The sequence below is a fragment of the Camelus bactrianus genome, chromosome 21, assembly GCF_048773025.1.
Source record: "Camelus bactrianus isolate YW-2024 breed Bactrian camel chromosome 21, ASM4877302v1, whole genome shotgun sequence".
In the NCBI taxonomy this organism is placed as follows: domain Eukaryota; kingdom Metazoa; phylum Chordata; class Mammalia; order Artiodactyla; family Camelidae; genus Camelus; species Camelus bactrianus.
Window position 1 is genome coordinate 19382395 of NC_133559.1, and position 27678 is coordinate 19410072.

A 27678-nucleotide genomic window follows, 5' to 3' on the forward strand; every position below is an offset into this window, starting at 1 on the left:
TTTGCTAAGTCCACCTCTGCCTAACCTCTAAATGTTGGTGTTCTTCAGGGCTGAGCCTTTTCTCTTCTTTCTCTACTCTCTGTCTCTGAGTAATCTTATCTCTTCCCACTACTTTAAGTACATGTCTCTGAAATACATGTGAAAAATATATGAAACACATCTATGAAGCCCAAATCTCTGTCGCCAACCCCAACCTTCCCCCTGAGTTTGAACATGCAGGTCAACTGCATACTTAGTCTACAGCTGAATTTTACATGAACATCTCAAATTTAACAGGTCCAAAATGGATTTTTTCTCAATTTTTTCTTTTTAACATTCAATTTTTATTGTTCCACCAACCAGACTGTTTTCCTTCCCTCCCCCATTTCCATAGTCTCTATAAATGTCACTCTCATACACCCATTGTTCAAGTCATAAATCTGTAAGTCATCATTGAATCTTCTCTTTTCTTCATACCCTTTAGAGGTGGTCATCTCCCACAAGCAAATATGTTCTAGCTCCAAAATAAATACCAAACCTTTTTACTTCTCTCCATCCCACTGCCTCTATCCTACTCCAAGACACTATCATTCTTCACTACTGCAATTTCTTCGTTATAGCCTACTGGGGCTCCTTGCTTCCATTCTTACCTCCCTCCAAAACATTATTCACACTTTTCACTCAGCAGTAATGGTGATATCCTTAAAATGTAAAATTGGATCATGTGGCTCCCCTCCTTAAAATCTTCCAATGGCTTTTCACTGCACCTAGAAGACATTCTGAATGCCTTACTCCAGCCTCCAAGGCCCCGCTGAGCCTAGCTCTTGTCTCTCTTTTTGTGCCACTCTCTCTCTTAACTAAACTCCAGACATACTCCTCCTAGTTCCTAGAACATTCCAAGCCCTTTCCCAAATCAGGACATTTGCAATTGCAGTTCACTTGGTCCAGAGCACTGTTCCACCTGCCCTTTGTATTGCTGCTTCTTGCTATCATTTAGGTCCCACTTTAAATGGCATCTTCTTAGAAAGATACTCACTGACCACCCTTTCTAAAGTTAAATTCCTCCTGCCCCTCTTCCTGGTTATTCTTTATCTTAATACCCTGCTTGTTTCCTTCACTGCACATATCAAAATCTATTCTTTGATCTGCATCACTAAACTGTTTCTTTAGGACCAAGATCTTAGCTGTTCTTTACCTGTGTATCCCAGTACCTAGCACATATAGTAGGTGTTCAGTAAATCTTTGGTGACTAATATATGTACACACACACTATATATACACTATATATGTATGTATATATTTATCATTTGTTTCTTATAACAATTTTAGGACTCATACAAATTTTTCATTATACATTACAACTTTTTCTGATTATAAAATTTGAAAATTACAGATAGGCATACATAAAATATTTTTTAAAAGCTGATGGCTCTAAAAACTTGTTAACATGTTTATCATTATTAACACTTTGAAGTACATTTTTTGAGTCTTTTGTTCTATGAATATACATATGTGTGTGTTTTCATAGTGTAATGATGGCTTAAACATTTCCCTGGTTATTAAATATTATTGTGACTTTAATGGCTTCAAAATAGTCCATAATATGAATGGATCATAGTGTATTTATCTGTATCTTTATCAACGGACAGGTTTGGGTATGAATATTGTGTAGGTGCATTTCTGGAAAATATCAGGATATTGTCAAATACCAAGGTTAAAGATTAGGTACGGCTTACTTTTGATACACACTGCCAAACCGCGGGTTAAACCAATTCACACACCTATCCAGCACATCCAAGAGTGCTCACTTCCCTGAGGCTTATCAACCTGTAATCGAGGTCTCTTTAAGAGCTCCTGGACAGGTCTCAGGAGAACTCTACCCTGCAGCGGGAGCTCTGATTGCAGGGACTCCCTCCGTCCAGCAGAAGGCGCCGTCGCCTTCCTCCCTGGTTGGGCCGCCACGGAGACCTCACGTGATCCGGCCGTCTCTGCGCCGGGGGGCGGTCTTGCGGGGATTTGCCTGACGTACGCCGCCGCATGACGTCGTACGTAGGGGCTGGCTAGCCGCCATCTTGCTTCTTTTTCTCGCTCGCTATCTCCCTCTCGGGAAGCAGCGAAAGTGCTTTGGCGGTTTGTCCATCCGCAGCTTCGGCTTTCCGGGTTCGGTGGTCCTTCCAGCCGCCCCCTACCCTTCGCCTCCCCTCCCCCTTCCCCCGATCAGAGCTCGGCGGGGCCCCTCGAAGTGCGCCAGCACACTCAGCTTGACACTCACCCTGGCCGGTAAGGAAAGCTCGGGCGTAGGAGCTGCGACCAAAGCGGGCCCCATCCGGAGGGCTGGCGCGGGGCGGCCCGGGGCGTGGGAGCGCACCCCGGTCCTGGCCCCCGGACACGGGGAGCCGCGTGGACAGGGCCCTGGGTGGGTCCGGGCATCCCCGTTTCCCCTTTGGCTGCCATCATCTCTGTCCGGGGGAGCCTCGGCCTCCTGCTCGGGGAGCGGGAAACCGGAGTCACACCCGCCCCATGTGGTCTGCAGCGGGAGTTCCGGACCCGTCGGTCTCCTCCTACCCAGGCCCTGCTTGGGCCCTGCGGGGGATTACTCGCGTTGCCGGGTAAGGGAAGGGAGTTTCCTTCCCGTAGGACAGGCGGGTGCGCGGTCTCTTTTCTAGTGTGGGGATGCGTCCCCTAAACAAGTCAAGGGCTCTCCTAGGGCCTTCAGTGCTCACCTCTTCTCCGTGGGTGGTGACGGTGAAATTTGCAGTGAGCAGTGTGCGGGAGAGACCCGGTTAAAGACCGGGCTCGGTGAGAGGCTCTTCGGGGAATCAGGACCAACCCTACTTCCGCTAGGGCTGTGCTGCCCCAACTCCAGGGGCGGGTTCGGAGAGTCTGTTCGCACCCTGGGCCTCTGCATCCCCGAACCTGCATGCTGAACCCCACTCTGCAGCTTATTCTCTGAGATGGCATTAGTATTGATGTTACGGCAAAGCCCCCGCTTTAGGACTTGAAGAAAAGGGCACGGAGGCCAGTAAGAACGCTGATAGATTCTTCCTTTGCTTGAGAAGAATGCGTCTAATTCCTTTAAAGGGTTGCATATTTGTTTTAACTTGATCTGAGATTTTTTTTGAGCTTTCTGACATGCCTGATGTTTGCTGTCTTCTAAAGCTACCCGGATTTCCGCATTGGCCGATCTTCAGCCTAGGTCTGTAGATTCATACCTCACCAGGGTGCTTGGAATTGTACAGTAGGCGGCTGTGCTGTAAGATTTTCATTTGGAATGCACCAGAAGAATCCGGGATCCTTGATTAGGTGCTTGATAGCTTACTCCTGCAGATTAAAATGATAGGATGATGCTTAAGGGTCCACCAAGCTTAACTCTAGCATTTGTTAAAAGTAGATTTAACCTCCTTTGTTGGTAATTAAGATGCTGCTCTGACTGGAGCCATTTTTAGGTGTGTGTCACAGATGCACTGCAGCATCTTTTCTGGCCCACCTCAGATGCATTGTTCCCCTAAAAAAAAAAAAAAGAGGAATAGATTAAATTTGAGTTCTATCTCTAGCGTATATTCAAATAGTTATTTTCTCCTTGCCTATAATGGAATTTTCAAAATACAGACTTTTTACTTTTATTTTTGGTCTAGTGGGCTTATATATGTGGCTGTTCTCCCTCCTCCATAGTTGACCGTTTACTATGTACTGAGCACAGAAATAAGACCTTTACACACATCCTCTTTGTTAAAACTACAGCAAGCCTTTGAGGGATGTGCTGTTGTCATCCCCATTTCACAGATGAGTAAATGAAATCTGAGAAATTAGTTGGACCATGGTCACACAGCAGTTATTGATGGTGCTGTATAGACTCAAACCCAGATGTCTAAACCCAAAAGGGTTGCTCTAAGCCGTCAGACTGCCTCTCTGTTCCTCGTAGTTTTATGAGTTCTAGTAACTAAGATGCAGCATTATTAACCTAGTTTTTGTTTTGCTTTATCCGGTATAGAAACATTGTTGCATGTGAAGGTTAAAGTGTTGCGATATGTAAAAAAATTGTTTATAGCTGCTTTGGGGATGGGTTAGAAGCTGATTATTGTGCCCTTTTCCTATATAAAGGTCAGTTGAGCAAGACCCTAACTCTGTAGTAAGACACAATTTTTAAATTTTGATTTCTGCGCTGTCTTTCCTCATCTGTAAAATGGAGATAACAGTACCAGCAATCCAACAGGCTTGCTGTAGGATTACAAAGACAGCGTATGTAAAAGGCTTATTACTGTGCTCAGTACATGGTAAAAGGTCAGCTAGTCGTGCAAGGAGAATGACAACACTGCTAGAAGAAAATACTCTCCTCCAAGCAGAAGGTAATCTGAATATTTTTAGAATGGAGTATACATTCTTTGGGAACTTAAGAAGTGGTTCTTCTTTTCTTTTCTTTTTTTAGGATTTTTAGACCTAAATATCTTTTAAAAAAGGAAAAAAAGTATATACTTGATTTTGTTTCTTAAAGAGTTCGTTATGCTCTAGTCAGTACCCCTGGGATCAGTGTATTATGCATAGTGAAAATACAGAAGTTACGGCTCATTCCAACCTCGTGTCCCCTCAGTCTACTCCATCCCACAGTACTTACTGGTAAAATGTCTTTGAGGATTATATTATGTCCCCCTTTCCCTCCTAGTGATTGCCTCCCGTCCCCAACCCCCCACTCCCAAACATCACTTTAGTTTTGTAAGTCAGTTGAGTAATTTGTGTTTCAGAGGCTATTTATGCCATATTTGTGTAAGTCAAGGATGGATCATTGATAAAATGTTGACACAGATTGGTTCAGAACCCTATTCTTAATGAGAAGGAGATGTAAAAGTTATGTCTGGTTGAGTTATGACTAATACTTTAAGTAAAGTGAGACTTGTCACCTTTGAATAGGGTAACACAGTGAAAGCTTATCTCAGTCTGTGTTAACTGTTGCTTAGAAGTCTTGAGAATTAGTAAGTTTGTTTTGAGTCATACATTTAAACATTCTCCATAATGTCATTGATGAATCAGTCAGGATATCTTTTTGGGTAAAGTGTTCTCCAGAGGGCTAAATAAAAACAGACCTTTTGGGCAGTTATATTTCTAGTCATTATCTTGCTCTAGGTTGACAGAATGCATGTCAAGTTTTGGGGGGCCTGTGTGTGTACATATTTGCTGGAAAATCAGATCAAACAAGGGCTGTTACTGAGTTTCAGCATTTGTCTAGTTAGCAAACAAAAACTTTTATGTGGTTAGCATATACCTAGAGTTGAACACAGGCTAGCAGTGGAGTTACTATGTCGGTGTACTGTAATGTACTCACCCTCGTGTGGTGCTAGTAGGTGCTCTACGTTTAAGAGGGATAGGCCATAATCAGCATTTGTGGGCACATCTAGTATTAAAAAAACACTGTTGTGTATCATTTACACAATGTACTATCCAGTAGTTTTCTATTTTCTTATCTGTGTTCTAATATTAGTCTGTTTGCTTTTACTAGACTGTTTCCATGTCCTTATCACTTCGTACAGTGGTTAGCTATACCTCGAGTTTATTATATATGTATGAATGAAATTAGGAACCACAAAGAATACACCCACAATTAAGAGTCAACTGACAAATATCTTAGTGGAGCAAAAGAATAGGTATCATTTTTCCTCTTTCTTTATCTAATAAAATAGTATCAGATGCTTTCAAATAGTTTGTGTAGCATGCATTGTGAGATTCATTTGCATCAGATTATGCTTCTTAATTTTTAGGTTTATTCAACAAACATTAAAGATTCTTTTAATTTTGTAAGGCCTAGTGCATCAGGAAAGTGGCTTTTGGTTCCTACTGCCAAGATGTTCGCAGTCTTAAGGATTAATATTAAAAGTCATAGTGTAATCTTTAGATTCATACCAAAAGTTAAAGGTAGCAAGCAGGTAATGTAAGTTTGCAGCAGAAAATCCAAATATGGAAAATTGTTTATAGTATAGATCAGGAGCCCAGTTGATTACAAATAAAGGCATGTGGCCAGAAGAGACTAAGAGTAATTTTTCCCCCATTTGTGTGTGTGTGTGTGTGTGTGTGTGTGTGTCTTTTATTGAAGTATAGTTAGTTTACATGTTGTGTCAATTTCTGGTGTACAGCACAATGCTTCAGTCATACATGAACATACATATATTCGTTTTCATATTCTTTTTCACCGTAAGTTACTACAAGATTATCGAATATAGTTTCCTGCACTATATATAGCATGAACTTGTTGTTTACGAGTAATTGTAATTATTAGTATTTTGTAAGCACTTACCATGCCAGGCACTGAGCTGATAACATTTTGTGGATTATCTCTCGTTCCATATAGTAAGCCTAGGATATGGATTATTTTATTCCCATTATACAACTAGAAAATTGGAATGTAAAGAGATTTAGTAATTTGTTCCAAGTTACTAGCTAGGGAGATTTGAATCATTGACCCAGAGCTTGAGTGTTTGACTCCTATATAATACATGGATTACCCAGTGGCCAGTGTTTCCCAGGCTTAAGTCAGTCGCAATTTTTGCTTTATTTTCAAACCGTCTATCAATTTTTTTTAATTCAGTGTATTGTCTTTTATTTAATTAAGTTAATTTAAAAGGAAAATTTACATGATTACTGGTATTACAGTCCCCCCCTTCCATATGTCTCAAAATAAACATGTAATTTTCAATATTCCTCCATGGGCCACTTAAAATCATTTAATATACCATCAGTAGTCATTTTTATCCCTTTTGGGACATAACTGCTGTGAGAAATGAATACTGGTTTGGATCAGGCAACAGTTGGAATTAATGAAGACCAGAAGTGTTGAAAGCCTAGAAATGGGATAAATTCATCAAACAGGAAATAGCAGCATTACAGGAGTAGAGATATAAATTAGAACCTTAACTGCATATTAGGGACAACCGTTTCCATGATGAACTGCAACATGGAGTGGGTTTATTTGGACAGAAATGTAACAGGATGTCTGAGACACTGTATGACAGGAGAAGGAGAACAAGAATGAATAACTGAAGAAAAGTCATTACAGAAATAAGGGTGGAAGAGAATAATAAAAAAATAGGATTATTAGAGCCAAAAGTAGCAGAGTTCAGAAAAATATGTGCGAAATGGCTCTGTGGATTTGGCTTGAGCAAACCTTGGTGACCCTAAGAAACTTTAGGTCAAGTAATGAGGGTGAAAGTTTCATTCAGCAGGGAGGAATAAGTAGTGAGACCTCTTGATTTTTTAGGTGTGTTGAGTACTCAAAATTAGCTATGGACTAGGAGTTTAAAAACTTAGGTTTAGTCCCTTTGTCATTTTGTGCCTGCTGTTAAACTTTGGGAGTAAGTGACTTTTCTTCACATTTTGGGTACACTGCATTCATCTGTGCAGTAAGGGTAATACCCGTTTTCCCTATCTTAGAGGAGTGTTATGATGATCACATTGTGTTTCCTGTTTCTCTAATTTAATATTTGATGTCACATGGGTCTTAACCACATTTAAAACAGAAAAGAGAACAATGAGAAGTAGAAAGTTAAAGGTAAAGGGAGGACAAGTTCCTGATGAGATTGTAAGATCCCCTCATGGATGCACTTGTAGTTTAGAGAATGGGTGCCTAGGGAAGCTAATAACTGATCTTCCTCCTTCCTCCTTTCCTAATGAATAATCTGAAAGTGCAGGGCTGCTGTATATGGTTGTACCATCTGTGTGCTGCACAAAGATGCCAGGCTGAAGGAGGCAACAAGGACTGAAATCCAGCCCATGTTCTGCTTGCGGAGTCCTGTGCCCTGCCTGGTTAAGGCTTCCTGGGGGAGGTTGCACCTGCACATCCCCTCTCCCTCCCAAGGCATCAGCCCTCTCCCCAAGGAGTACCTGTGTCTTCCCAGAGGGTATGTTTTTCTATTTGCGTAAAGACCCTGTGGAGGCCTGTGGATGCTCCAGAAGGCTCCTTGAGGAGACATATTAAGGACACATGTAGAACAACATCAAAAACAATTGGGAGGCTGGAGAAATGGTCACTAGGAACAAAAAACTTAGAACTTATTGGCAAATGGGTTAAGTTTTAAGTTTGGGCAAGTAGAAAATTCCAGTTTGCCCATTGCGTTTTAAAGATGTGCATTGTAGCTTATTAAATATTTCCAATAATTGGGAAACAGTATGAATATAGCATATGGATTGTCAACTTTCAAAGAGGAAAGAATATACCAATAAAACTATCCTTAACACAATTTAATCTTCAAAAAACCACTTTGTAATTTTTCAGTTCCAATTACAATTTGTGTTTTTTTGCAATGACTATTGTCTCTTGATCTGTATTTTTAAATAACTAATGTTAGGTTTAAGTTTTGCAGATCTTAACTGAAGAACACAATATGAAGAATTACTTCTGAAGGAACAGATAAAGGAATTTTATTTTAAAAACAGGGAAAAGATGCTATTGAAATGAGGCTTTTGACAGAGGTGGAAGGTTGATTATATTGCTGTATGAGTGTTAAAATTTAAATGATGAAAAGTTGTATTTTTTTGGTGTACAGTTCTATAAGTTTTAATATGTGTGGTTTCGTGTAGCCCACACCACAATTAAGATACAGAAAGTGGAAAGATGAAATATCTCCAACTGTAGAGTCAGAGTCCTCTGATATTTTGGAGACAAAGAAACTCCTGCTGAAGAAAGAACTATTTAGTAAGGATTAAAAAGTCAAGAATAGCCTTTATGTGCTGATTGCTTGATTTCCTGGCCAGAAAATAAAATATTTTGATTGTATACTTATATTTATGATAAATTTGAAGACATGGAAAAAATGAAAGTAGGGGAAAGAGATGAGTAGGTTTACATGTCTCAAGACAGGACATTTTAATGATAGAGGAATAGAGCCAGTGCTTGGTAGGGAGGCATGCTAACCAATTCTCAACACTGAAGAATTTTAAACTTAAAATTCCAACCCTTAAAGGCAGCCTTTTAGTTATATGAAAGGTTTAGAATAATTCATGATATTGGATGAGCATCTTAAAGAGAATGCTTCTCTTTTTTCTCCCATAGTATCCAACATACTTTCCTTGCAGAAAAGAAAGTTGACTGAGAAATGTGTGTATGCTTTATTTTTTATTTGCAGTATATAAGTTTTGAAAATATTATTGCCATTTATTAAGCTCATTATTAAGCATCAGACACCATCTATGAGCTTTATGCACACTTAAATCTCACAACAGACTGGGAAGATACTTTAGCCCACAGATGAGGAAATAAAAATTCAGAATTAATTTAATGACTGTGGGAATACTTGTGCCATAATATACATAGACAATTACTCTATAAAAACATCTAGCTACTAAATGTTAGAGCTGGAATTTAAACTGATCCACTTTAAGAGAAGTAATTGTGTAATATGAACAGTTTTTATATATTACATGTTGTCAAAAAGAGTACTCTGGCAGTCACCTCATCAAGTAAATGATAGATACACAGCTTTGCTTTGCTAGAACAGTAATTTATAGTACAGATTTGATAGCTACCTTTCTTTTCTGGTGGTTAAGGCTTTCTTGGCCCCAGAAACTTAATTCGCATGGTTTGATCTAAGAACAGCCTAAGCCCTTCTACCATTTTTATTAAAACTCCAACAGATGTATTTATATCACACTTTGTTTTTTAAAGTGATGATTTTTAATGCTTTTGCTGTAGTGCTATTTGTAGTAGAGGTATTCAACATATGGTGGTATTCTTAGCTTAATATAGTGGCAAATGTGATCTTAAAAATATTGGATGTCACTCTTGACTTCAGAATTACTAAGTGATTATAACTATTGGAGATGAAAGTGACCTTAGAAGTTTGACCAGTTCAACCTCTCACTCAAAGCAAAAATTACCTTTTAAGATACTTCTGATAAAGGCTTATCTTGCTTTTGCTTGTATGTACCTGGTGCCCAGGAGGACACAGTAGTCAACCTTTAACAATCATATTTTAAGATCTTCTAAATTTCCAAATATTTGAATACCACAATAGCATTCAAACTTCACTTTCTCTTGGATTCCATCATTTGCACTAGCTAGGTTTTGGCTTTCTTTGCAGAAGTCTGCGCCCCCTGACGCCCCCCCCCCCCAGGAGACAGTTAATATATCTTCACAAGAGTTATTGTATCTAAGAAACAAAACAAACTCTGGGGATGGAACAGTAGGAGATGTAGGAAGCACCCTTCTATCACATACCACATGGCATTGCATGCAAATTTTTTTGCCTCAGTAAAATTACAAATCATTTCACAGCATTTTGCATTGCTTGGCAAAGGGTGAAAAGTAGAGAATACTATGAGTCTAAGATAACTTGTTTCCACCTATCATAAACTGAACAGTTAGAAAATTTTTCCTTTGTATCCAGTTTAGTTTGTTTTTTAAAAGCCCAGAATTGAGCATAATACTCTGAAGAATGTGATAAACACAAAATTCAGTAGAACTGTTAATAATTCCAGATTTGTGCATTAGATTTCTATTAAAGTAGCGATTTTATAAAGCTGTATTGTCACAGTAGCTGTCCCCTGACAGACTATTTGATATTAACAGGCTGGGTCTGTATTATGTATTTATGAAATTCAGTTCTTTAACTATGACTATTTAACTATTATTAAATCCAGTTTAATTCTGCCCAGCATTCTGAGACCTTTTCAAATCCTAAGAAAGTCATAGAATGCATTGTTACTCCTTCGGATGTATGTATCATATGTGGTGTCTTTCCAGAGAGAGAGAGAGAGAGAGATACAAGTCAACTTATTTACAAACCAGAAATAGACTCACAGACATAGAAAACAAAGTATGGTTACCAAAGCGGGGTGGTGGGCAGGGGCAGGTAATTAGGAGTTTGGGATTAACATATACACACTAGATAAACAACAAGGTCCTACTGGATAGCACAGGGAACTGTATTCAATATCTTGTAATAACCTATTAATGGTAAAGAATATTTGGAAGTATATATGTATAAATCACTTTGCTGTACACCTGAAACTAACACAACATTGTAAATAAACTATACTTCAATTAAAAAAGAAAAAGGGAGGGTCTAATGTATTCATTTTACAGGTCACATTACTTCATATTGACCACATTCTTTGAATATAAAATAATTTTCAACCTCAGATATTCTATGATTGTCGTTTGTCTTGTATTTATTTAAGGAGGAGTGTGTAAAGGCTAGTACTTTAATAAATGTGTTTAAAAAGTAACACTTTTTAGAAAGGTTATATTTTGAATGCTGATTGACCTGAAACTCAGGATTGTGCTGAATGTCTTGACTTTCTAATTTTAAATGGAAAATTTAGTTAAAATTTGAGTGATACAAAGGAAATTTATTTATCACCGTTCTGGAGGCTCGGAAGCCCAAGAACAGGGTGCCAGGGTAGTCGGGGTCTGGTGAGGTCTCCCTTCCTGGCTTGCACATGACTGGCTGCCTTTTAGCTGAGTCCTCACTTGTCAGAGAGAGAGCTCTGGTGTCTCTTCCTCTTACAAGAGTAGTAATCCCATTATGCGGCCACACCCTCATCACCTCGCCTAAACCTGATTATCCCCCCAAAGCCCTCTCTCCAAGTATCTATCACATTGGTAGTTCGGGCTTTAACATGTGAATGGCGGGGAGGGGACACACACAATTCAGTTCGTCACCCCACCCCTGCCTTTGCAGTCTATAGTGCATTGATTCTGATGCTTTTTATATTATTATACTTCAAAATGATGTTTTTACAACAGATGGAATACATTTGTTAATTGAGATATTACTGTTTTGTTGCTTTAATTTTTTATCCTTGATATTTTACTCCATATTGTAACAGTAAGTTTTGATAAAGAAACTTGGAATCTTTTTAAAGTCTCTTGGCCTCAAGTGACATGTTACTATATTTTTTTAAGGTTTGATGCTTATCTGACCTGTAAAGAGCATTTAATTCTGGTTTTCTTATGGTGCGGTTACCTTGGGTACAGGCTTTGGCATCAAGCCTGAGTTTAATCGTGGCCCCATCACTTCCTAGCCTTATCAGTTTCACTCCTCTAAAGCTGTTTCTTCATTAGTAAGTTTTAGTGACTTGGGCTTTGAGATCTTATTCCACAACCTGATATTTTTACACTATACTACATGTTTAGAGCTCAGATTTAAAATAAAAATTTGGCTTCAAGAGACCTTGCTAAATTAGAATGTGTAGAACTTGGATCCCTCTTTATGTTAGAAGTGGGAAAAATGAGTATCAAAGATTACTCAAGGTTTTAAACCAGAGTTTGGGGGAAATGATTATGGTGAGGTTGAGCAGAACATGTTTGGGGAAACAAGCTTTTTTCTTTTTTTAATTTTCTTTTGAGGTGGGTGAGGAAGAACAATCTTAATCTCACAGAAACATTGTAAAACTGGCACAAAGAATTTCCATCTTCATCCATATTCCCTGATTGTTAATAGCTTGCTGTATTTGCTTTACCATTCTCTGTGTGTACATGTACCCGTGCACAGTCACACATACGATGTGTGCCTGATGTTTAATGTCTGCTGTCTAAACCCTGTCATCACCTGTAATCTTAAATTCAAATCACAAGCTCCTATGCCTCCACTTTTCTCACTCAGTACATTTTCTCCCGTTGTTTTTATTAAATGAACAAAACAATCCATAGTAAGCTTGACTCAGCGAACATTCAGTAATCACTATTGTTAGAGCCTTTGTTCAACCGTATTGAAATTTCCAGTTCCTTCCCCTCTCCTCCTATTCACTTCCAACTTCTCTTACTTCATTCCCAGGCTTAGACTTCATGAAGTGTTAACTCTAAGCATTTTCCTGGCAATATTCTCGTCTCCCTTGCTTTTCTTTACGCCGATCTGGACCAACTTTAATTCCTTACTCAATTCAGCTGCTGTGTGCCTGCCACTACTCCCCTCTCCTAGGGGAGGGCATTGTTGGGAGTCTTCAAACTGCACAGACTTGGGAATACTGTGTATTCCTGGGCTACAGCTTCTACTGAGGTGTCAGTGCCTTATTTTCCTGGTTGACTGTCTTTCCCCCCAGTTCTTTGCGTATCTTTTCCAGCCATCTCAAATTTCCAAACAGAGATCTGCACTTGGTTGATGAGGACAGCATGTCTCTCACTTGTTCCTTGTAGTGCCTGACAATATAGGAGGCACTGGAAAAGTATTTGTATGAGTGAATGGGGGAATTAAACATTTCAAGTTTGTAGTTCTGTCAAGAAATTTAAGTGAAGAATTTTTGTTCTATGGGCAGTTGAAAATGTATGTCTGAAGATTGTAGCTTGAAGGAAAGTTTGGGAATTACCCTTACTGAAGCAGCAGAGGATGAGATGGCCAAAGAGGAAAAAGCACGTAGAGGAGAGACTGCAGAAGGAGTTAACATTTGTGTAGAGGGACAGAAAAAAATGAGACGTGTCAGAGTCACAGAAACCAAAGAAAATGGCTTACACATTAACTTTTTGTGTTTGCGTGTCATACTCAACTATTATTAATTAATAGTAGATATTCTTCCTTTATTTGTTATGTAGAACATTTGTTGAATGTGTCCAGCATCCTCCTCAGGAAATAGTTTCAGTTTCTTTTTAATGTTAACTATTTAAATGAGTGGGGCCTTGTGCTGTATTTCCCTGAGGAACTAAGTGATCACCATAAGAATAATGAGAAAGAGGCAAAGAGAGCTTGGCTGCTTAGAAGCACATTGAGGCCAGAAAGATTATGATTCTGTCATTTAACTGAATTTAGCAAATTGGTGATTTGCAAAAGTATAAGTTTTTTTTTCAAATAAACTAGATTTTAAATATCACTTAAATTGTTTTCAGTATCAAATACTTTTGAGTCCTTTTTTAGTGGTTTTTAGTGGTAAATGAGTGACCTTAGAATCTTACAATTTTCCACTGAAGGAATTCCACTGAAGGAATTTTAGAGGTGGTGGCTGATCTCTTGATGTGGAAACCCTTTACAGTTCCCCGCCACACACACACACAAATTTTCAGTCTACAATACCTATCCTTTCATGAAATCCATTTTTTTGTTACCACTGTTCAGTCATTCTTTCATTTCAAAAAGTTGATGTTTATATTACGATAAACCATTGCCTTCCAAATTTCCCTTAGACCTTTTGGAAACAATCTGTTTGCTTTAAAAATACTGACTTTTTTTCTCCATTTCTTCCTTTCTTTCATCTTAACCTTTTTTCTTCCCCAAAGAAGTAATATATATTCATTATTCAAAATCTGGGGAGTACAGGTGCACGTGTTTTGCTACATCCAATTTCAATGGAAAAAAAAATGCTAGTTTCTTACCAGCATTGCAGTCATAGAACCTTGCATTTAGAAATATGGTTACTTTCTCTTACCTTAAACAGAGAAAGGAGGTGTGTTATTCAAAAGGCTTTTGCTTTTGCAGACTGACCCTCAGCCCTTAATGATATAAATGTTTAGGTACATAGTAGGCAGGGCAGTAATATAAAAAATACTCTTATTAATATACAAATAACAAAAAGCTTTTCAAAATTAAAAGTGAGCCAAGTAGAAGATACAGTTCCTTTGGTCTCCTATATCTGTACCATATGTTTTTTTTGAAATCAGAAGCTCGCAGGTTTGAAGGGAAATGCTCCTATTGAGTTTACTATTTCAGGGGTTTTTTGAATTACTAATTTATGTAAATTGTTCCATTTTGTTTCTTAAGATAATGGGTCTGCTGAACGCAGCCATGCATTTACTCAGCAGTTGAGATATTTTTGGATTATTCCCTCCGTTGACTCTTCATGGCATTTAGAATAAACTCAAGGGCAATACTCCTTATCCTAGCCCATGAGGTTCTGCAAAACGAGACTTCCGTGTACTCTTTCTCTCTTGCCTTGTCTCCCTCAGGCATGACCTTTACACTTGAACATTCTTTTCCCAGATCAAAGTTCTTTTGTTTTCTCCATGGTTCCCAATTGTGGCTATATTTCAGAAACACTTGGGGATATTTTCAAAGAATACTATCGCCTGACCCAGCCACAGAAATTATGATTTAACTGGTCTGGCATGGGCCCTGTACATATAGTATCATTTAAACCCCTCCTGGATAAATCTGAGCAGCCTGGGTTGAGAACCACTGATTGATTTCCTTAACTCATGTCCCCTTTTCAGAAAAGAGACCTTCACTGTCGTGTCTGAAGTCTCTTTCCTTTCTTTGCTGTCCTTTTACCCAGTTAAGTTTTGTTCATTTCCATATTTTTATTTATTTGTTTATTGTTTGTTAGAAGTTCCATGAAGGCAGAGGGCATCATCTATCTTATCATGATATATCCTGACATCTAAAACAACATCTGGCAGGTTTTTTTTTTCCAAGTTAAGCATTTATTTTTGAACGACCTGTGGGGAAACATTGAACAAGATGTCACATTTTCAGAGTAAAATTTAAAGTAAAAGAAACAAGCCAACAACAAAATATTTTTTAAGACTGAGATACAATTCCAAACTATTTCCTTATTTAAGAATAATTATTTCTGCAGAGCTGCACATTTTAAATACTATCAGTTTCTTTACCAAAAGTATCACTAGTATCACTTGAATATTTTACTTCTGTACAAAGATAGAGGCTAAAGAATGAACAGTAGTAGTTTAATAGTCTTTCTAAATCCCTGTGATTTAGATTTTCTCTGTGAGAGAAAATCTTTCATAAATTAATCTAATAATTAAAATTTATTAATAATTGTATGTTTTCTTTGTTATCCAGAAATGTTTAGCCTAATAGATGTCAGTTCGTGACTTATACATTATAATCTAGGGTTCAGTATAAAATTATAATAATGAAGAACCTGAATATTATAAAGATATTTAAGATTTAGACAATGGAATAAAAAATTATTCTTACAATTTCAAAAATATTGCTGAGTGCTTGTCATTATTTCAGGAAATAAAGATAATATATCCATATTTTAAGTGGAGTTAGAAGACAATGAGAACAGAACAACTGAGGAATTTAAATTTATTTTCTGTCCTCAGAAGCATTATAGGGAGTGAATATTTTTGGCTTAGAGAAAAAGATACAACCTCCTGGGACCACAAGTTTTCCTTCAAAGAACTGCCTTAAAATCATTTCAGAAAAAAGTTGTTATTCATGGATTAACCCAAAGTCTTTCTTCCTTATTTTGCAAAGTGCCTTTCAAAGATAATAGGGTGAAATAAGGATCATAATATTGAAATATAAAAAGCAAGTGCATACATGCTGGTAAATTTACCTCTTGGAGATGTAATCACCTTCTTATAACCAATGGCAGTTTATTTGTTCTCAACACATTTGTTCCATAAATGTCGAATGAATGTTGTCACTGCAGTAATAAGGGATGTTCTCTCAGAAAGCTTGTTGTTTCAGCGTAACCTATAGAGGATTGCTTTGCTAAATTGTGTTTCAGACAATATGCTAATTGCTCCAGCAAGCTTTAAGAGTTTTCATTAATTGAAGTTTTAGTATCCAAGGGCAAGCACACACACGAGAGAAGATATGTTGTCCCTTGGAAATAGAGTTATAGACTGTGGGTTAGGTTCCCCATTGCCAGTGCTCGTAAGGAAGAGGCATTTTTCATTACCTTGCTTGCGAGCACCTTTGACGTTGTAAGGAGGAATAATGACAATGGTGTTATGCTCAGTGAATGTTCACTTCAAGTAGTTTTGTGTTTGTATTTATAGATTACTTTTCTTATTTTCATTTGTTGCATAAACTACAGGGCAGGTAAGCCAAATGAAACCTCATTCCCCAACTACTTTTTGTTTACCTGTAGTCTTTGATAATATTCTTGCATATTTTAGACATTTGTAATGCCAGTGAGGATAGATTTTTAAATTCTTTTCTTTTTACTTAACCATAAATCATACATTTTTGTATTTTTCTGGTCTTGAAACTTTTTTCATTTCAAGTCATTGCTCCTTAAAACATTATATATTATTTTCTATTACTAAATTGAAGAGCACTTATTATTTAGATTAAGATATTCTAGCATGTATAACAGAGTCCTTTATGATCAGCAGTGTCTACTGCTGATAATTTGTGGTACAATTTTGTAGACTTTTTCATACTTGACATGTGTATTGTATTTTTCTTAGTATATATTGTTTTTAAAAATCATGTACTGTACTTTTTTGGGGGGGAAGGTAATGAGGTTTTTATTTATGTATTTATTTTTTTAATGGAGGTACTGGAGTATTGAACCCAGGACCTTGTACATGCTAAGTACACACTCTGCCACTGAGCTGTATCTCCCCCCTGTGCTGTACTTTTTTACTTTTATCTTGAATATCTTTCTGTACAAATCTCTGTTGTGTCTTTATAAGTATCTCATACTACACCTGGCTAAAACAGAACTCTTGATTTCCCCTCTTTCCCCATCTTCCCTAAATCTGGGCCTCCCTACCTCACTTAATGTCCAGGTTTTCAAGCTCGGGACCCAGAGTGTCCTCGATTCCTCTTTCCTAGCCTCCTATATCTAGCTGAGTCTCGGCCGCATCATCTTGTGCCTAGGGTGTGGCAATCTATGATACCTCCACATTCCACCATTGGCCCCTACAATCCATTCTCCACATTGTAGCCAGAATGATATTTTTAAAACAAAAGACATGCCTCTGATTAGAATTCAGTGGTTTCCCATTGCTTTGAAGATAAAATTTTAAATCCTAATAGGCCCACCTCATCCTCTTTGTCTTTCAGTTCTCCCTTACCAGCTTCTGCCTCTCCAGCTTTTGTATTTTTGAACATGACTAGCGTATTACGCAGGAGGGCCTTTGCATTTGCTTTTCTTCAGGCTTGAAGCTGGCTTCTTCACCTTTGGATCCAAGTTAGAAGCTTTCTCCTCAGAGAGACCTTTAGAGATCAACTAATCTAAGGTAGTTCTACTCTTTCTTACTTTCTCATGTTATTCTGTTTGGTTTTATTTATAGCATCTGTCACCATCTGAAATTATCTTATTTACCTATTATTTGAATAACCAAACTAGAAAGTAAGACCTGTGTATTTATAGGCCACAGAATAGAATGCACAGTAGGTGTTCAACAAATGTTTCAAAATACGGATCACTTAATGACTGACATAAATAAATTTTATCACGTACTATGTTGCAGTGAATATCTTTTTACATGCATGTGTATTTTGCACATATATGTTAGTATTTCTTTAGGATAGATTCTTAATGCTGCTGGATTCTAAACCATTCTTAGCTCACAGGACTTACAAAACACACCACAGGAGTCAGTTTGCCAAGCCCTGCCTGAATTGTCTCTGTTATATGACACCAGAATTCCTCTGTGAAATTACCTGGACCAGATACTTTTTGGGGTTGGGGACTTTTGAACAACTCTTACTTTTTACCTGTTTATTTTGAACCAAATTTGGTAATTTCTGTTTTCCTAGAAAACCCTTGTTTCAAGTCCTCTCTTCATGTCCTGTGTGTATTTTATATCATCTTTCCCATTCTAAAGTTAACTTAAAATTAGAGTGATTCAGCTTATATATATTATTTTTTCCAGAAGAACTAACTTTTGAATTTATCAATTCTGTTTTTTTTTTTTAATTTGATCTTTTTTGCTTTTTTGGGTAACTTTTTAAACTTAATTGTTGTATCTGATAATGAAAATACTTAAGAACTGAATTATATGATTATATATACAAATTTTAATGAGAGGTCTGTTGTTCATTTCCAGTTGATTTTCTTCTACAGTTCTAGTTTTGTCTGTTGGTTAACTTTGTAACCACAAGAATCTTAAACTGTGTTCTTATCAAACCCAGGAAGAAAAACAGTTCATTGTTTCTTGGCTTATTATGACATGTTTTTCTGCTCCTGTTTTGGCTCTATTATTACATTGTTGTTCATTATTCCTTTTCAGGGATACTGATTTGTCCAATTTCATATCTTGCCAGCTTGTTTCTCTCCCTGCCATCTCCCCCTTCCTTTATACAAAAACAAAAACACTCCTATGTCTCCCATACTCTTAATATGCTACCTTACTTCTGGCATTTCTGGTCTCCACGTGTGAAGGGGGGTGCTCCGCACCACCAAGCAATTAGATTCTCCAGCCACTGTCTGAGTGTCCTAAAATTTAACTCAGTTCTGATACTATTTGCTTGGAGATAGTATCACATCCCACAGATCAGTAAGGGCCGAGTCCCACGAGACTGCCCTCCCCAGCACTTCAGATGCCAGTCAGAAGTCCAGATTGTTACCTGTGCTGCTGGCTGACTGGCTGGCTAGCTAGAAACCAGAGGTCTGGTTAATTTGCTAAAACAGTTCACAGAACTCTGGAAAACAGTTTACTTAGTACTAGATCACCAGTTTACTACAAAGATACTAAAGAATACAAATGAACAACCAGATGGAGAGATGCACAGGCAAGGTCCAGAAGAGCCCCAAGCACATGAGCCTCTGTTCCTGTGTAGTTTGTGGGGCTCCGTACTCCAGGAAGTGTCTCTGACCTTAATGGAGGCGTGGGTGATTAAATCATTGGCAATTGATGATGGATTCAAACACTGGCTTCCCTCCCCTCGCTGGAATCACTGCATTAACATACACTCAGGTGTGGTGGAAAGGAACTTGTTATGAATAATAAAAGACACCTTTATCTCATTATCTAGGCAATCCCAAGGGTTTTAGTCCAGTGCTGGGGTTGGGGGGTGAAGACCAAATATAATTTTCTTATAAATCACAATATCATATCTTGCAAACAACACTCCACTTACACTAAATTTGTTTAACTAGCTCTAATAACTTCTGTCTAATCCTTTGATCATCATGTTGTTCTTTTCCTTAATTTGCCCTAATAGATTTGCATGGTAATACTCTTATTTGCTTAGAATCTAAAGATCCTCGTCTTTCTAAAAATACATGTTTTTATTGACATGATAAAGTGCACATACTTAAAAGCATCCTGTTTGATGGTTCGCATCCTGAGATGCTTAACCATAATCAAGATGAGCATATCAACAAAAATTTCCTTCTGTTCCTCCTCATTCCCATCTCTAGGAAATCACTGATCTGTTTCCTGTACAATAGATATATATGCGTTTTGTAGAATTTCATATAAAGTATAGCACATACGTGGGGAGTTCAGCTTCTTTCATTCATGTTGTTACATGTATTAGTAGCTCATTCTTTATTGCTTGGGTAGTCCATTTATATGCATACTGCAATATGGTTTTCCAGTTTTTGCCTACTACAAATAAAACAAACTATGAGCCATAGTAAAAGTCTTCGTGGGGATACATGTTTTCATTTCTCTTGTGTAAATACGAGGAGGGGAATTGGGGGGTTGTATGGTTGGTGGATGTTTTCCTTTTTAAGAAACTGCAAAAGTTTTCCAAAGTGGTTATAACATTTTACATTCTTATGAGCAGGGTATGAGAGTTCTAGTTCTTCCACATCGTTATCTACACTTGGTATAATTACTCTGTTATTTTAGCCAATACAGTAAAAGTATGGAGGTAACTTACTGTGGTTTAAGTTTGCTTTTCCCAGATACTAATGATGCAGAAATGCTGAACATCTTTCATGAATTTATTTGCCATTTGTATGTCTCTGGTGAAGTGTCAATCCTGTGCCTTTTTTAAAAAATTGGGTTGTGTGTTTTATTATTATTGAGTTCTGAGACTTTTGTACATATTCTGGGTAGATGCCCTTTGTTAGATATATAATTTGCAGATTTTTCCCCCAGATAGTAGCTTGTCTTCTCATTCTCAACAGTGTCTTTCAAAAAGCAGAAGTCCAGTTTATCAATTTATCATCAGTTTATCATCTTTTATCGATTTTGCTTTTAATGTTTTATCTAAGAAATCTTTATATTACCCAAGGTCACAAAGATTTTCCCTGTGTTTTCTCTAGAAGTCTTAAAGTTTTAGGTTTTGCATTTTATCAATGGTCCTTTTTAAAAAATTTGAGATACAATTGACATATGACGTTGTGTAAGTTTGAAGTATACAACATGCGATTTGATGCACTTAGACATTGCAGTGTGATTATCACTGTAGCATTAGCTAGTATCTCCACACGTCACACACCTACTTATCTTTGTGTGTGTGTGTGGTGGCAACATTTAAGATTAGCGACTTTGAAGCACATATGCAGTATTGCTGACCATAATCATAATGTTGTGCATTAGACCTCCACAGCTTACCCATCTTCTAACTGCAAATTTGTACCCTTTGTTATGGTCCATTTGGAGTTGAGTTTTGTATATGTTAGGTGTGGATCAGAGTTCATTTGTTTGTAATTTGTATACCTCATTGCTCCAGCACCATTTGTTGAGAAACAATTCTTTATTCACTGTACCATTTTTGCATTTGTCAAAAATCAGATGCGGTATATCTTTCTAAGACTTTTCTATTCCATTGCTCTGTTTTTACAATGTTGTGCTGCTTTATAAGTCTTGAAATCAGGTGACATTGGCCTGCCAACATAATTTTTTATTTTTGAAGTTCTTTTGGTTATTCTAGAGAACTTCCTTCTGAGATTTTGTTTGGGATTGCTTTGAATCTGTAGATCAATTTGGCAAGAATTTACATGTAATATTGGGTCTTTTGACCCACAGACATGGCCTATCTCCATTTATCTAGATCTTTAATGTTTTGTAGTTTTCGGTATACAAATATTGCATAGTTTTTGTCAGATATATCTCTAAGTATTTCCTATTTCTAATTGCTGTTTTAAGTTGTACTTTAATTGCTCTTTGTTCATTGCTACTATGAATTGATGTAATTGATTTATCTATATTGATCTTGTATACAACCTTGCTAAATTCTTAGTTCTAGTAGCTTTTTCCAGACTCTTTCAAATTTTCTATGTATACAGTCGTGTCAACAAATTAACAGTTTTATTTAATCCTTTTCAATCAGATTTCCCCTCTCCCTTTTTTCCCTTATTGCCTTAGCTAGAACTTCTAGACCGTCTGGTGCAGTGTTGAACAAAAGCGGTATGAGTTAATATCCTTTTCTTGTTCTCCTTGTAGGAGTACAGGAGGCAAGCATTCAGTCTTCTTTTACCAGTAAGTATAATGTTGCTATAGGTTTATTTGTTTTAATAGGGGTACTGAGGATTGAACCCAGGACCTTGTGCATGCTAAGCATGCACTCTCCAACTGAGCTATACTCTTCCTTGGCTCCCCTCCCTTTTTTTTTTTTTTTTTTTTTAATGGTGGTACTGGGGATTGCTATAGGATTTTTTAAATTGTTATTAGACTATTTTTTTAAAATAGGTTTTCATAGATGCCCTTTATCAGGCTGAGCCCTAGTTTACTGAGAGTTTATCAGGAATGGATATTTTTTGTCAGACGCTTTTTCTGCATCTACTGAGATAATCATGTGTTTCTTTAGTTTAATATGTGGTGAAATGCACTGATTGATTTTTGAATGTTAAATCACCTTGCATTCCTGGGATTAAGATATTTAAATAATTTTTTTTCACACATTATTCACTTAGTTCCATTTCTGGTGCTGTTCATTTTTTTCCTGTAGATCCAGACTTCAGTCTGATGTCTTCTTTATTTTTTTTTCCTATTTGAAGGACTTTTAACATTTCTTTTAGTGTAACTCTGCTCATGATGAATTATTTCACCTTATGTCTGAGAAACCTTTTTTTGTTGGTCATTTTTGAAAGATACTCTTTATGGCTATAGAATTCTAGGGTTATCAGTTATTTCAATACTTTAAGCGTGTGGCTGCAGCATTTTTTCACTTGCTTGGTTTCCAATGAGAATTCTGCTGTCTTTTTTATGCTAATTCTAGTATCTGAGTCAGCTGAGTTGGGTTCAGTTGATTCTTCTCTTTTATATGGTTCATAATTTCCTGCCTCTTTGCCTGCGTGATAGTTTTTAAATGAATGCTTCAGTATAGATTTTGCCTTCTTTGGGTGCTGGATATTTTTTCATTTTTTAAAATAAATATTCTTTAAATTTATTTGGGACTTAACAGAAACAGTGTGATTTAAAGTCTAGCTGACGATACTAGGCACTATTCCCAGTCCTTCCTGAGCAACAGGCACTGTTGCCTTCTGATTATTTCAGATGGTTCTTTCCTGGCTTTGGGTCTTTTCCTCACACACATGTACATATTTATACTCTGCTGAATACTCAAGGGGGATCAGATCCTTTGCAGATCTGTAGCATTCTCTTTGTATACATCTCTTCTTTCCAGTATTGTATCTTAGCTACCTTGATCACACTGAGTGCTCAGTTTCATTTTTTTCAACTTTAGGGAGTCTCCCAGGAGTTCTCTTCTGAGTTCCCTTCTCAGTGCCATGATCTGGGAGCTCTCCAAGCAGTAAGCCAGGAAACCATAGGGCTCACTTCTTTTGTTTCCTGTAAGAATCATTGTTCTTCCTTACTTGATATTCAGTGCCTTAGCTCTTGCTTTATGTATATATGTAAGATTATACAGACACACACACCGTTACATGCACTGGACAATATGTATTACAAATGTGTATGTAAATACATAATATATATATATATATATATATTATATATACACATGTAATAACACATTACATAGACACACACACATATAAGTCCAGTTTTTGAGTTGAGTTGTTTTAGTAGGGAAGGTAGATCTCATCTCTGTTACTTCATGTTGGCTGAAAGTGTAAACCTGTTGTGCTTGATCATTACTTTCTTAGAAAATTCTTAGCTATGATTCTTTAATTCATTTTAGGCATCCAAACAGGAATTAAGTTTTAAAATATATTTTTAAATAAAGTATACTAAGTGAAGCTAAATTGTCTTGATGGTGCTTATTCTGGATTGACTGGATTCTTTTGATACTTTGTCCTAAAAGTGATCTTAATTTTTAAACAAGTCACTGATTTTTCTCTCAACTATATGTTGAATGAAGTTTTAACTTAATTGAGAGTTTCAGGGGATCTCCCAAGCCTTTTGGAAGCAACGCACAGAAAAGCAAGTAGGCTAAATTAAACTATGACTTTAAACTGAAAGTGCCCACACTTAACTGGCAAACCATTATGGTGCAATTGGCCTTTCTCATTTATCCAGTCTTATTATGGCTGTATATTCTTTGCCTTTAGAAATGCATATTCTTTTATAGAAATAGGTACATTATGATAGTTTGTTCTTATCTTTTGATTGAATTATCTTTGAGGTCATTTAACACTAGCTTCAATCATGTGCATTTATGATTTACTTTTTTTGTTTGTTTTGTTTTGTAGGTACTATGATACCTTAGGTTTTATACATGGAGAGGCTCATAAGCATATGAAAGCCTCGACTTACTCTCTTCGAGTGACCAAGAAGCTGATTCTTTGTGCATCTTTCTCACTTTAGAGTATACTCAGTATGTATTTTGTTTACCTGTTGTTTGGTGAAAGAGCATGTGTTGAAGGGCATACAGTGGTTTACTAATAATAGTGGCAGGAGAAACTTTCTACAGAATTTTGAACCTTACTACTCCGGGAAGGCATAGCCCTAGTGGTAGAGTGTGTGCTTAGCGTGCATGAGGTCCTCGTTTCAATCCCCAGTACCTACACTTACAAATAAATAAATAATTAAACCTAATTACCTTCCCCGTCCAAAAAAAAAAAAAAAAACAAACATGAATTTTACTATATATTTTCAGGAACTTTTCTTGTTCTTTTTTTGCATTTGGGAATTCCCTATAGTTTATAGGAAACTTCTTGGTTTTATTTTACTTTTAAGTAGGAAAATTCAGGTTCATTTTCTTATTTTTTCCAGGCTCTAAGGATTTGTGATGGCTAGAATTGAATTAGATATTCTATCACCCTGTGGTTAAATTGTGTTATGTTGCTTTGTTTTCCTTGCGTAAACGTATGAACAAGTTGAACCGCCCTATCTTGTTATTTTAATTTTTGTTTACTTATAAAATTGAACATTTTAATACATTTGCTTAGTGGTATTTTATCTCTAGTGGATTGTCTGTTCATAGCATCAGTTTGAGTTTCAAGTTTTTTCCTTCGGTTTGTTGAGTTCTTATATAACATTTTGTCAAATGTTGAGATATTTTCCCTGTTGACTCTAAACTTAATATTTCTAACTGTCCTTTTTCTCTCATGCTATATGAATATTTTGTAGGTTTGCTTCTAAAACCCTTAATGGGAGATAAATGCCTGTGTTCTCAGTAAAGTTGAAACCTTCCTCAAAACAAAGAATAAGTGTAAATAGGCAACAGGATATATTCTTCAGGAACACAGAGTTCCGGGCTGGAGTTAAAAATTTGGCGTGATCAGTTGGTAGTTGAATCCATAGAAGTGGATGAGATTCCCTACAGAGAAGAATTTAGAATGAGAAAGAAAGGGAGGACGGGATGGGTAGCACAGAAGGAAGGACTGGCCTTAATGGAATGGGAGAAAAGATACACTTCCTTTATTGCAGTGACTCTAAAGACTACTTGCTTATTAGGATTGCCTGAGGAGCATTTTCAAAATAAAGATTGATGATCAGACCCCCAAAACTGGTGTATTTTAAACTCTCAGGTGATTCTAATGTGCAGCAAGGGTTAAGGATCACTGCTTCGCATATGTCTGCCTTTAGTAAGTCAGTGGGTCTTAAACTTTTGTATGTCTTAGAATGACCTGGAGGACTTGCTAAAGCACAGTGCTGGGCCATATCCTCAAGAGTTTGATTCATTAGGTCTGGGTTGGAGCCTGAGAATTTGCATTTCTAACAAGTTTCTAGATGATGCATACATCAGTTACTTTTCACCTGAAGAAAGAACCCCTTGAATCTTAGTTTTGTCATCTAGTGACTATTCACTGTCTTCTTTTACCAGTTGATGAATATTCTTCCTGTGTGTCTTTGTCCACATTATTGGTGAAAATAAATTAACAGGATAGATTCTCAAAGTATAGCTCTCTTCACACCATCATCATTATTAGCACCCTTGGGAGATAATTAATTATATGCATTCTTCCACATACGATTGTCTAGTTATTAGTTTCGTTCTTTTGGTTGCAAGTCAGTCTTTTCAGTTTATTTTGAGGAAAGATAGCTTCTCCAAGTAGACACTTATAAGAAACTAAGTGGTTACAGTTATATGGGGGAGGTGGCTGCATGGTTTGAATGGACTGACCCAGAGCCTTGGTTTCAAATCCAATCTCACTTAACTTCTGAACATCAGTTTCTTCATCTGTAAAATCAGGATACTAACTAGATCATAAGATTGTTAGACCAAACTGAGATAATAGATGTGGAAATTACTGGTAAATTTTATGAAACTACATAAATACTATGTAACAGTTGGTATGAATATAAAATTACATCTCTGTGTATGATGCTGATTCTGCAGTTCCTTGACTTTGAATGTTTTTTGCATCATATACTGTTGTGTACTGTCTTCAGCTCCCATGCATCAGTTCTCAGTGCTTTTAGCTATGTTTCCTTGATAGAATTCGACACCTCTTGCCCTACTTACACCCTCAACCCCCAACCCAAAAAAAACCTCCTATGGTTGATAATATGTATAAACCTCATTAAATTAAAGGGAAGTAGAATGAGAATTTGTTTTTTCCCTGTTTATTAATAGAGTAATTTTTAATTAGGATACATTAGTTCAGAAGATGAAAATTCTGTGTATGAATATTCATTAAAATACTATTTACTTCTAATAACTTCTCATAGACACAGAAACTTGTTTTGACAAGTGTACATCATTTCTCGAACACTTACTCCATAGCCATGAAATAGAATAGTTTTCCTATACCTGGGTTTGTGAGGAAATGTTCTATCCTTTGTAGAATGAAGAGAAAATAGAATGTTCTTTCTATTCTAAACTGTTAAATTAATAGAACTTTGTTAGACATGTACTGCCCGAAAACACGGTCATGTAATTCATAGGGAAATGGTGTTATCCTCCTGTCATGTTTGGATTCCATGTGTGTAAGTGACAATGCCAGTCATCTCGAGCCTATTAAATTGAATAATATTTGTTTATTAAATAGACAATCTCCATAAATTCTCTATATTTGAACTGTTCATCTCAGTATGGAATAAAACCCCTATTCTCTATAGTATAGTTAAGTGGTTACAAGCCATAATTAATATACTCACCAAGTACATGGCAGTTTGTTTTCACTAATTTTGTCACATGTTGGCTGTTGGAATTTTACAGTATTAAACGGGTCAATGAAATTATTGATATGAGTTATTGAAGATTGATTTCGTTTCTCAAGTGTTCTTATTTTTCAGAATTTCTATGAACATTTGAATTATTAAGAGCTTTTGTAAGCTAATTCTAAAATTTTCCTCATTTTTCTTTCTTATGTGCATCTGAAAGACCGCTTTTAAGGAGTGTGGCAGGAGGTTCTGGACTCGATGAGTTTCCACCGAAATGTCGGAGAAGTCAGGCCAGAGCACAAAAGCAAAGGATGGGAAAAAGTATGCGACACTCAGTTTATTTAATACTTACAAGGGTAAATCATTAGAAACTCAGAAAACCACAGGTGAGTAAAATCAAGTGGCATTTATGTTTTTGATAGTTGTCATGGTTTTGTTTTATTACTGTAAATGGCACACTAGAGCTATTGCTGTCACGAGTTCAGGCAAACGTATGTTAACGCTGCCCTACTTACATTGTTCTTTTTGTGTACATGCATATCTTTTCAGTGGATATGAATTAGTATTTTTAAACTGAAGATCTATAATTATTTTTTAAATGTGTTTATTTTTCCCTGTTTGTCAGCAGAAAATAAGTAGAATTATGTGGTTCCAAAGGGAAGCTTGTTCAA

At 36.8% G+C, this 27678-nt stretch overlaps 1 protein-coding gene across 14 annotated transcripts in view; it reads left to right on the top strand.

The window, feature by feature from the left end:
• Window positions 1-2040: 2040 nt before the first annotated feature.
• PRRC2C (proline rich coiled-coil 2C) overlaps window positions 2041-27678 on the top strand; it is an 85014-nt gene continuing 59376 nt past the window's right edge. For 11 of the 14 annotated variants that reach the window (XM_045517935.2, XM_074349794.1, XM_074349791.1 and 8 more), the window contains exons 1-2: window positions 2041-2259; window positions 27228-27393. In XM_045517935.2, coding sequence (XP_045373891.2) covers window positions 27282-27393 — 112 coding nt within the window. In that variant the 5' untranslated portion in view covers window positions 2041-2259; window positions 27228-27281. Of the gene's footprint in view, window positions 2260-21937; window positions 21974-24147; window positions 24273-27227; window positions 27394-27678 lie in introns of all 14 variants that reach the window. The other 3 variants (XM_045517941.2, XM_045517949.2, XM_074349790.1) reach the window with 3 other exon arrangements.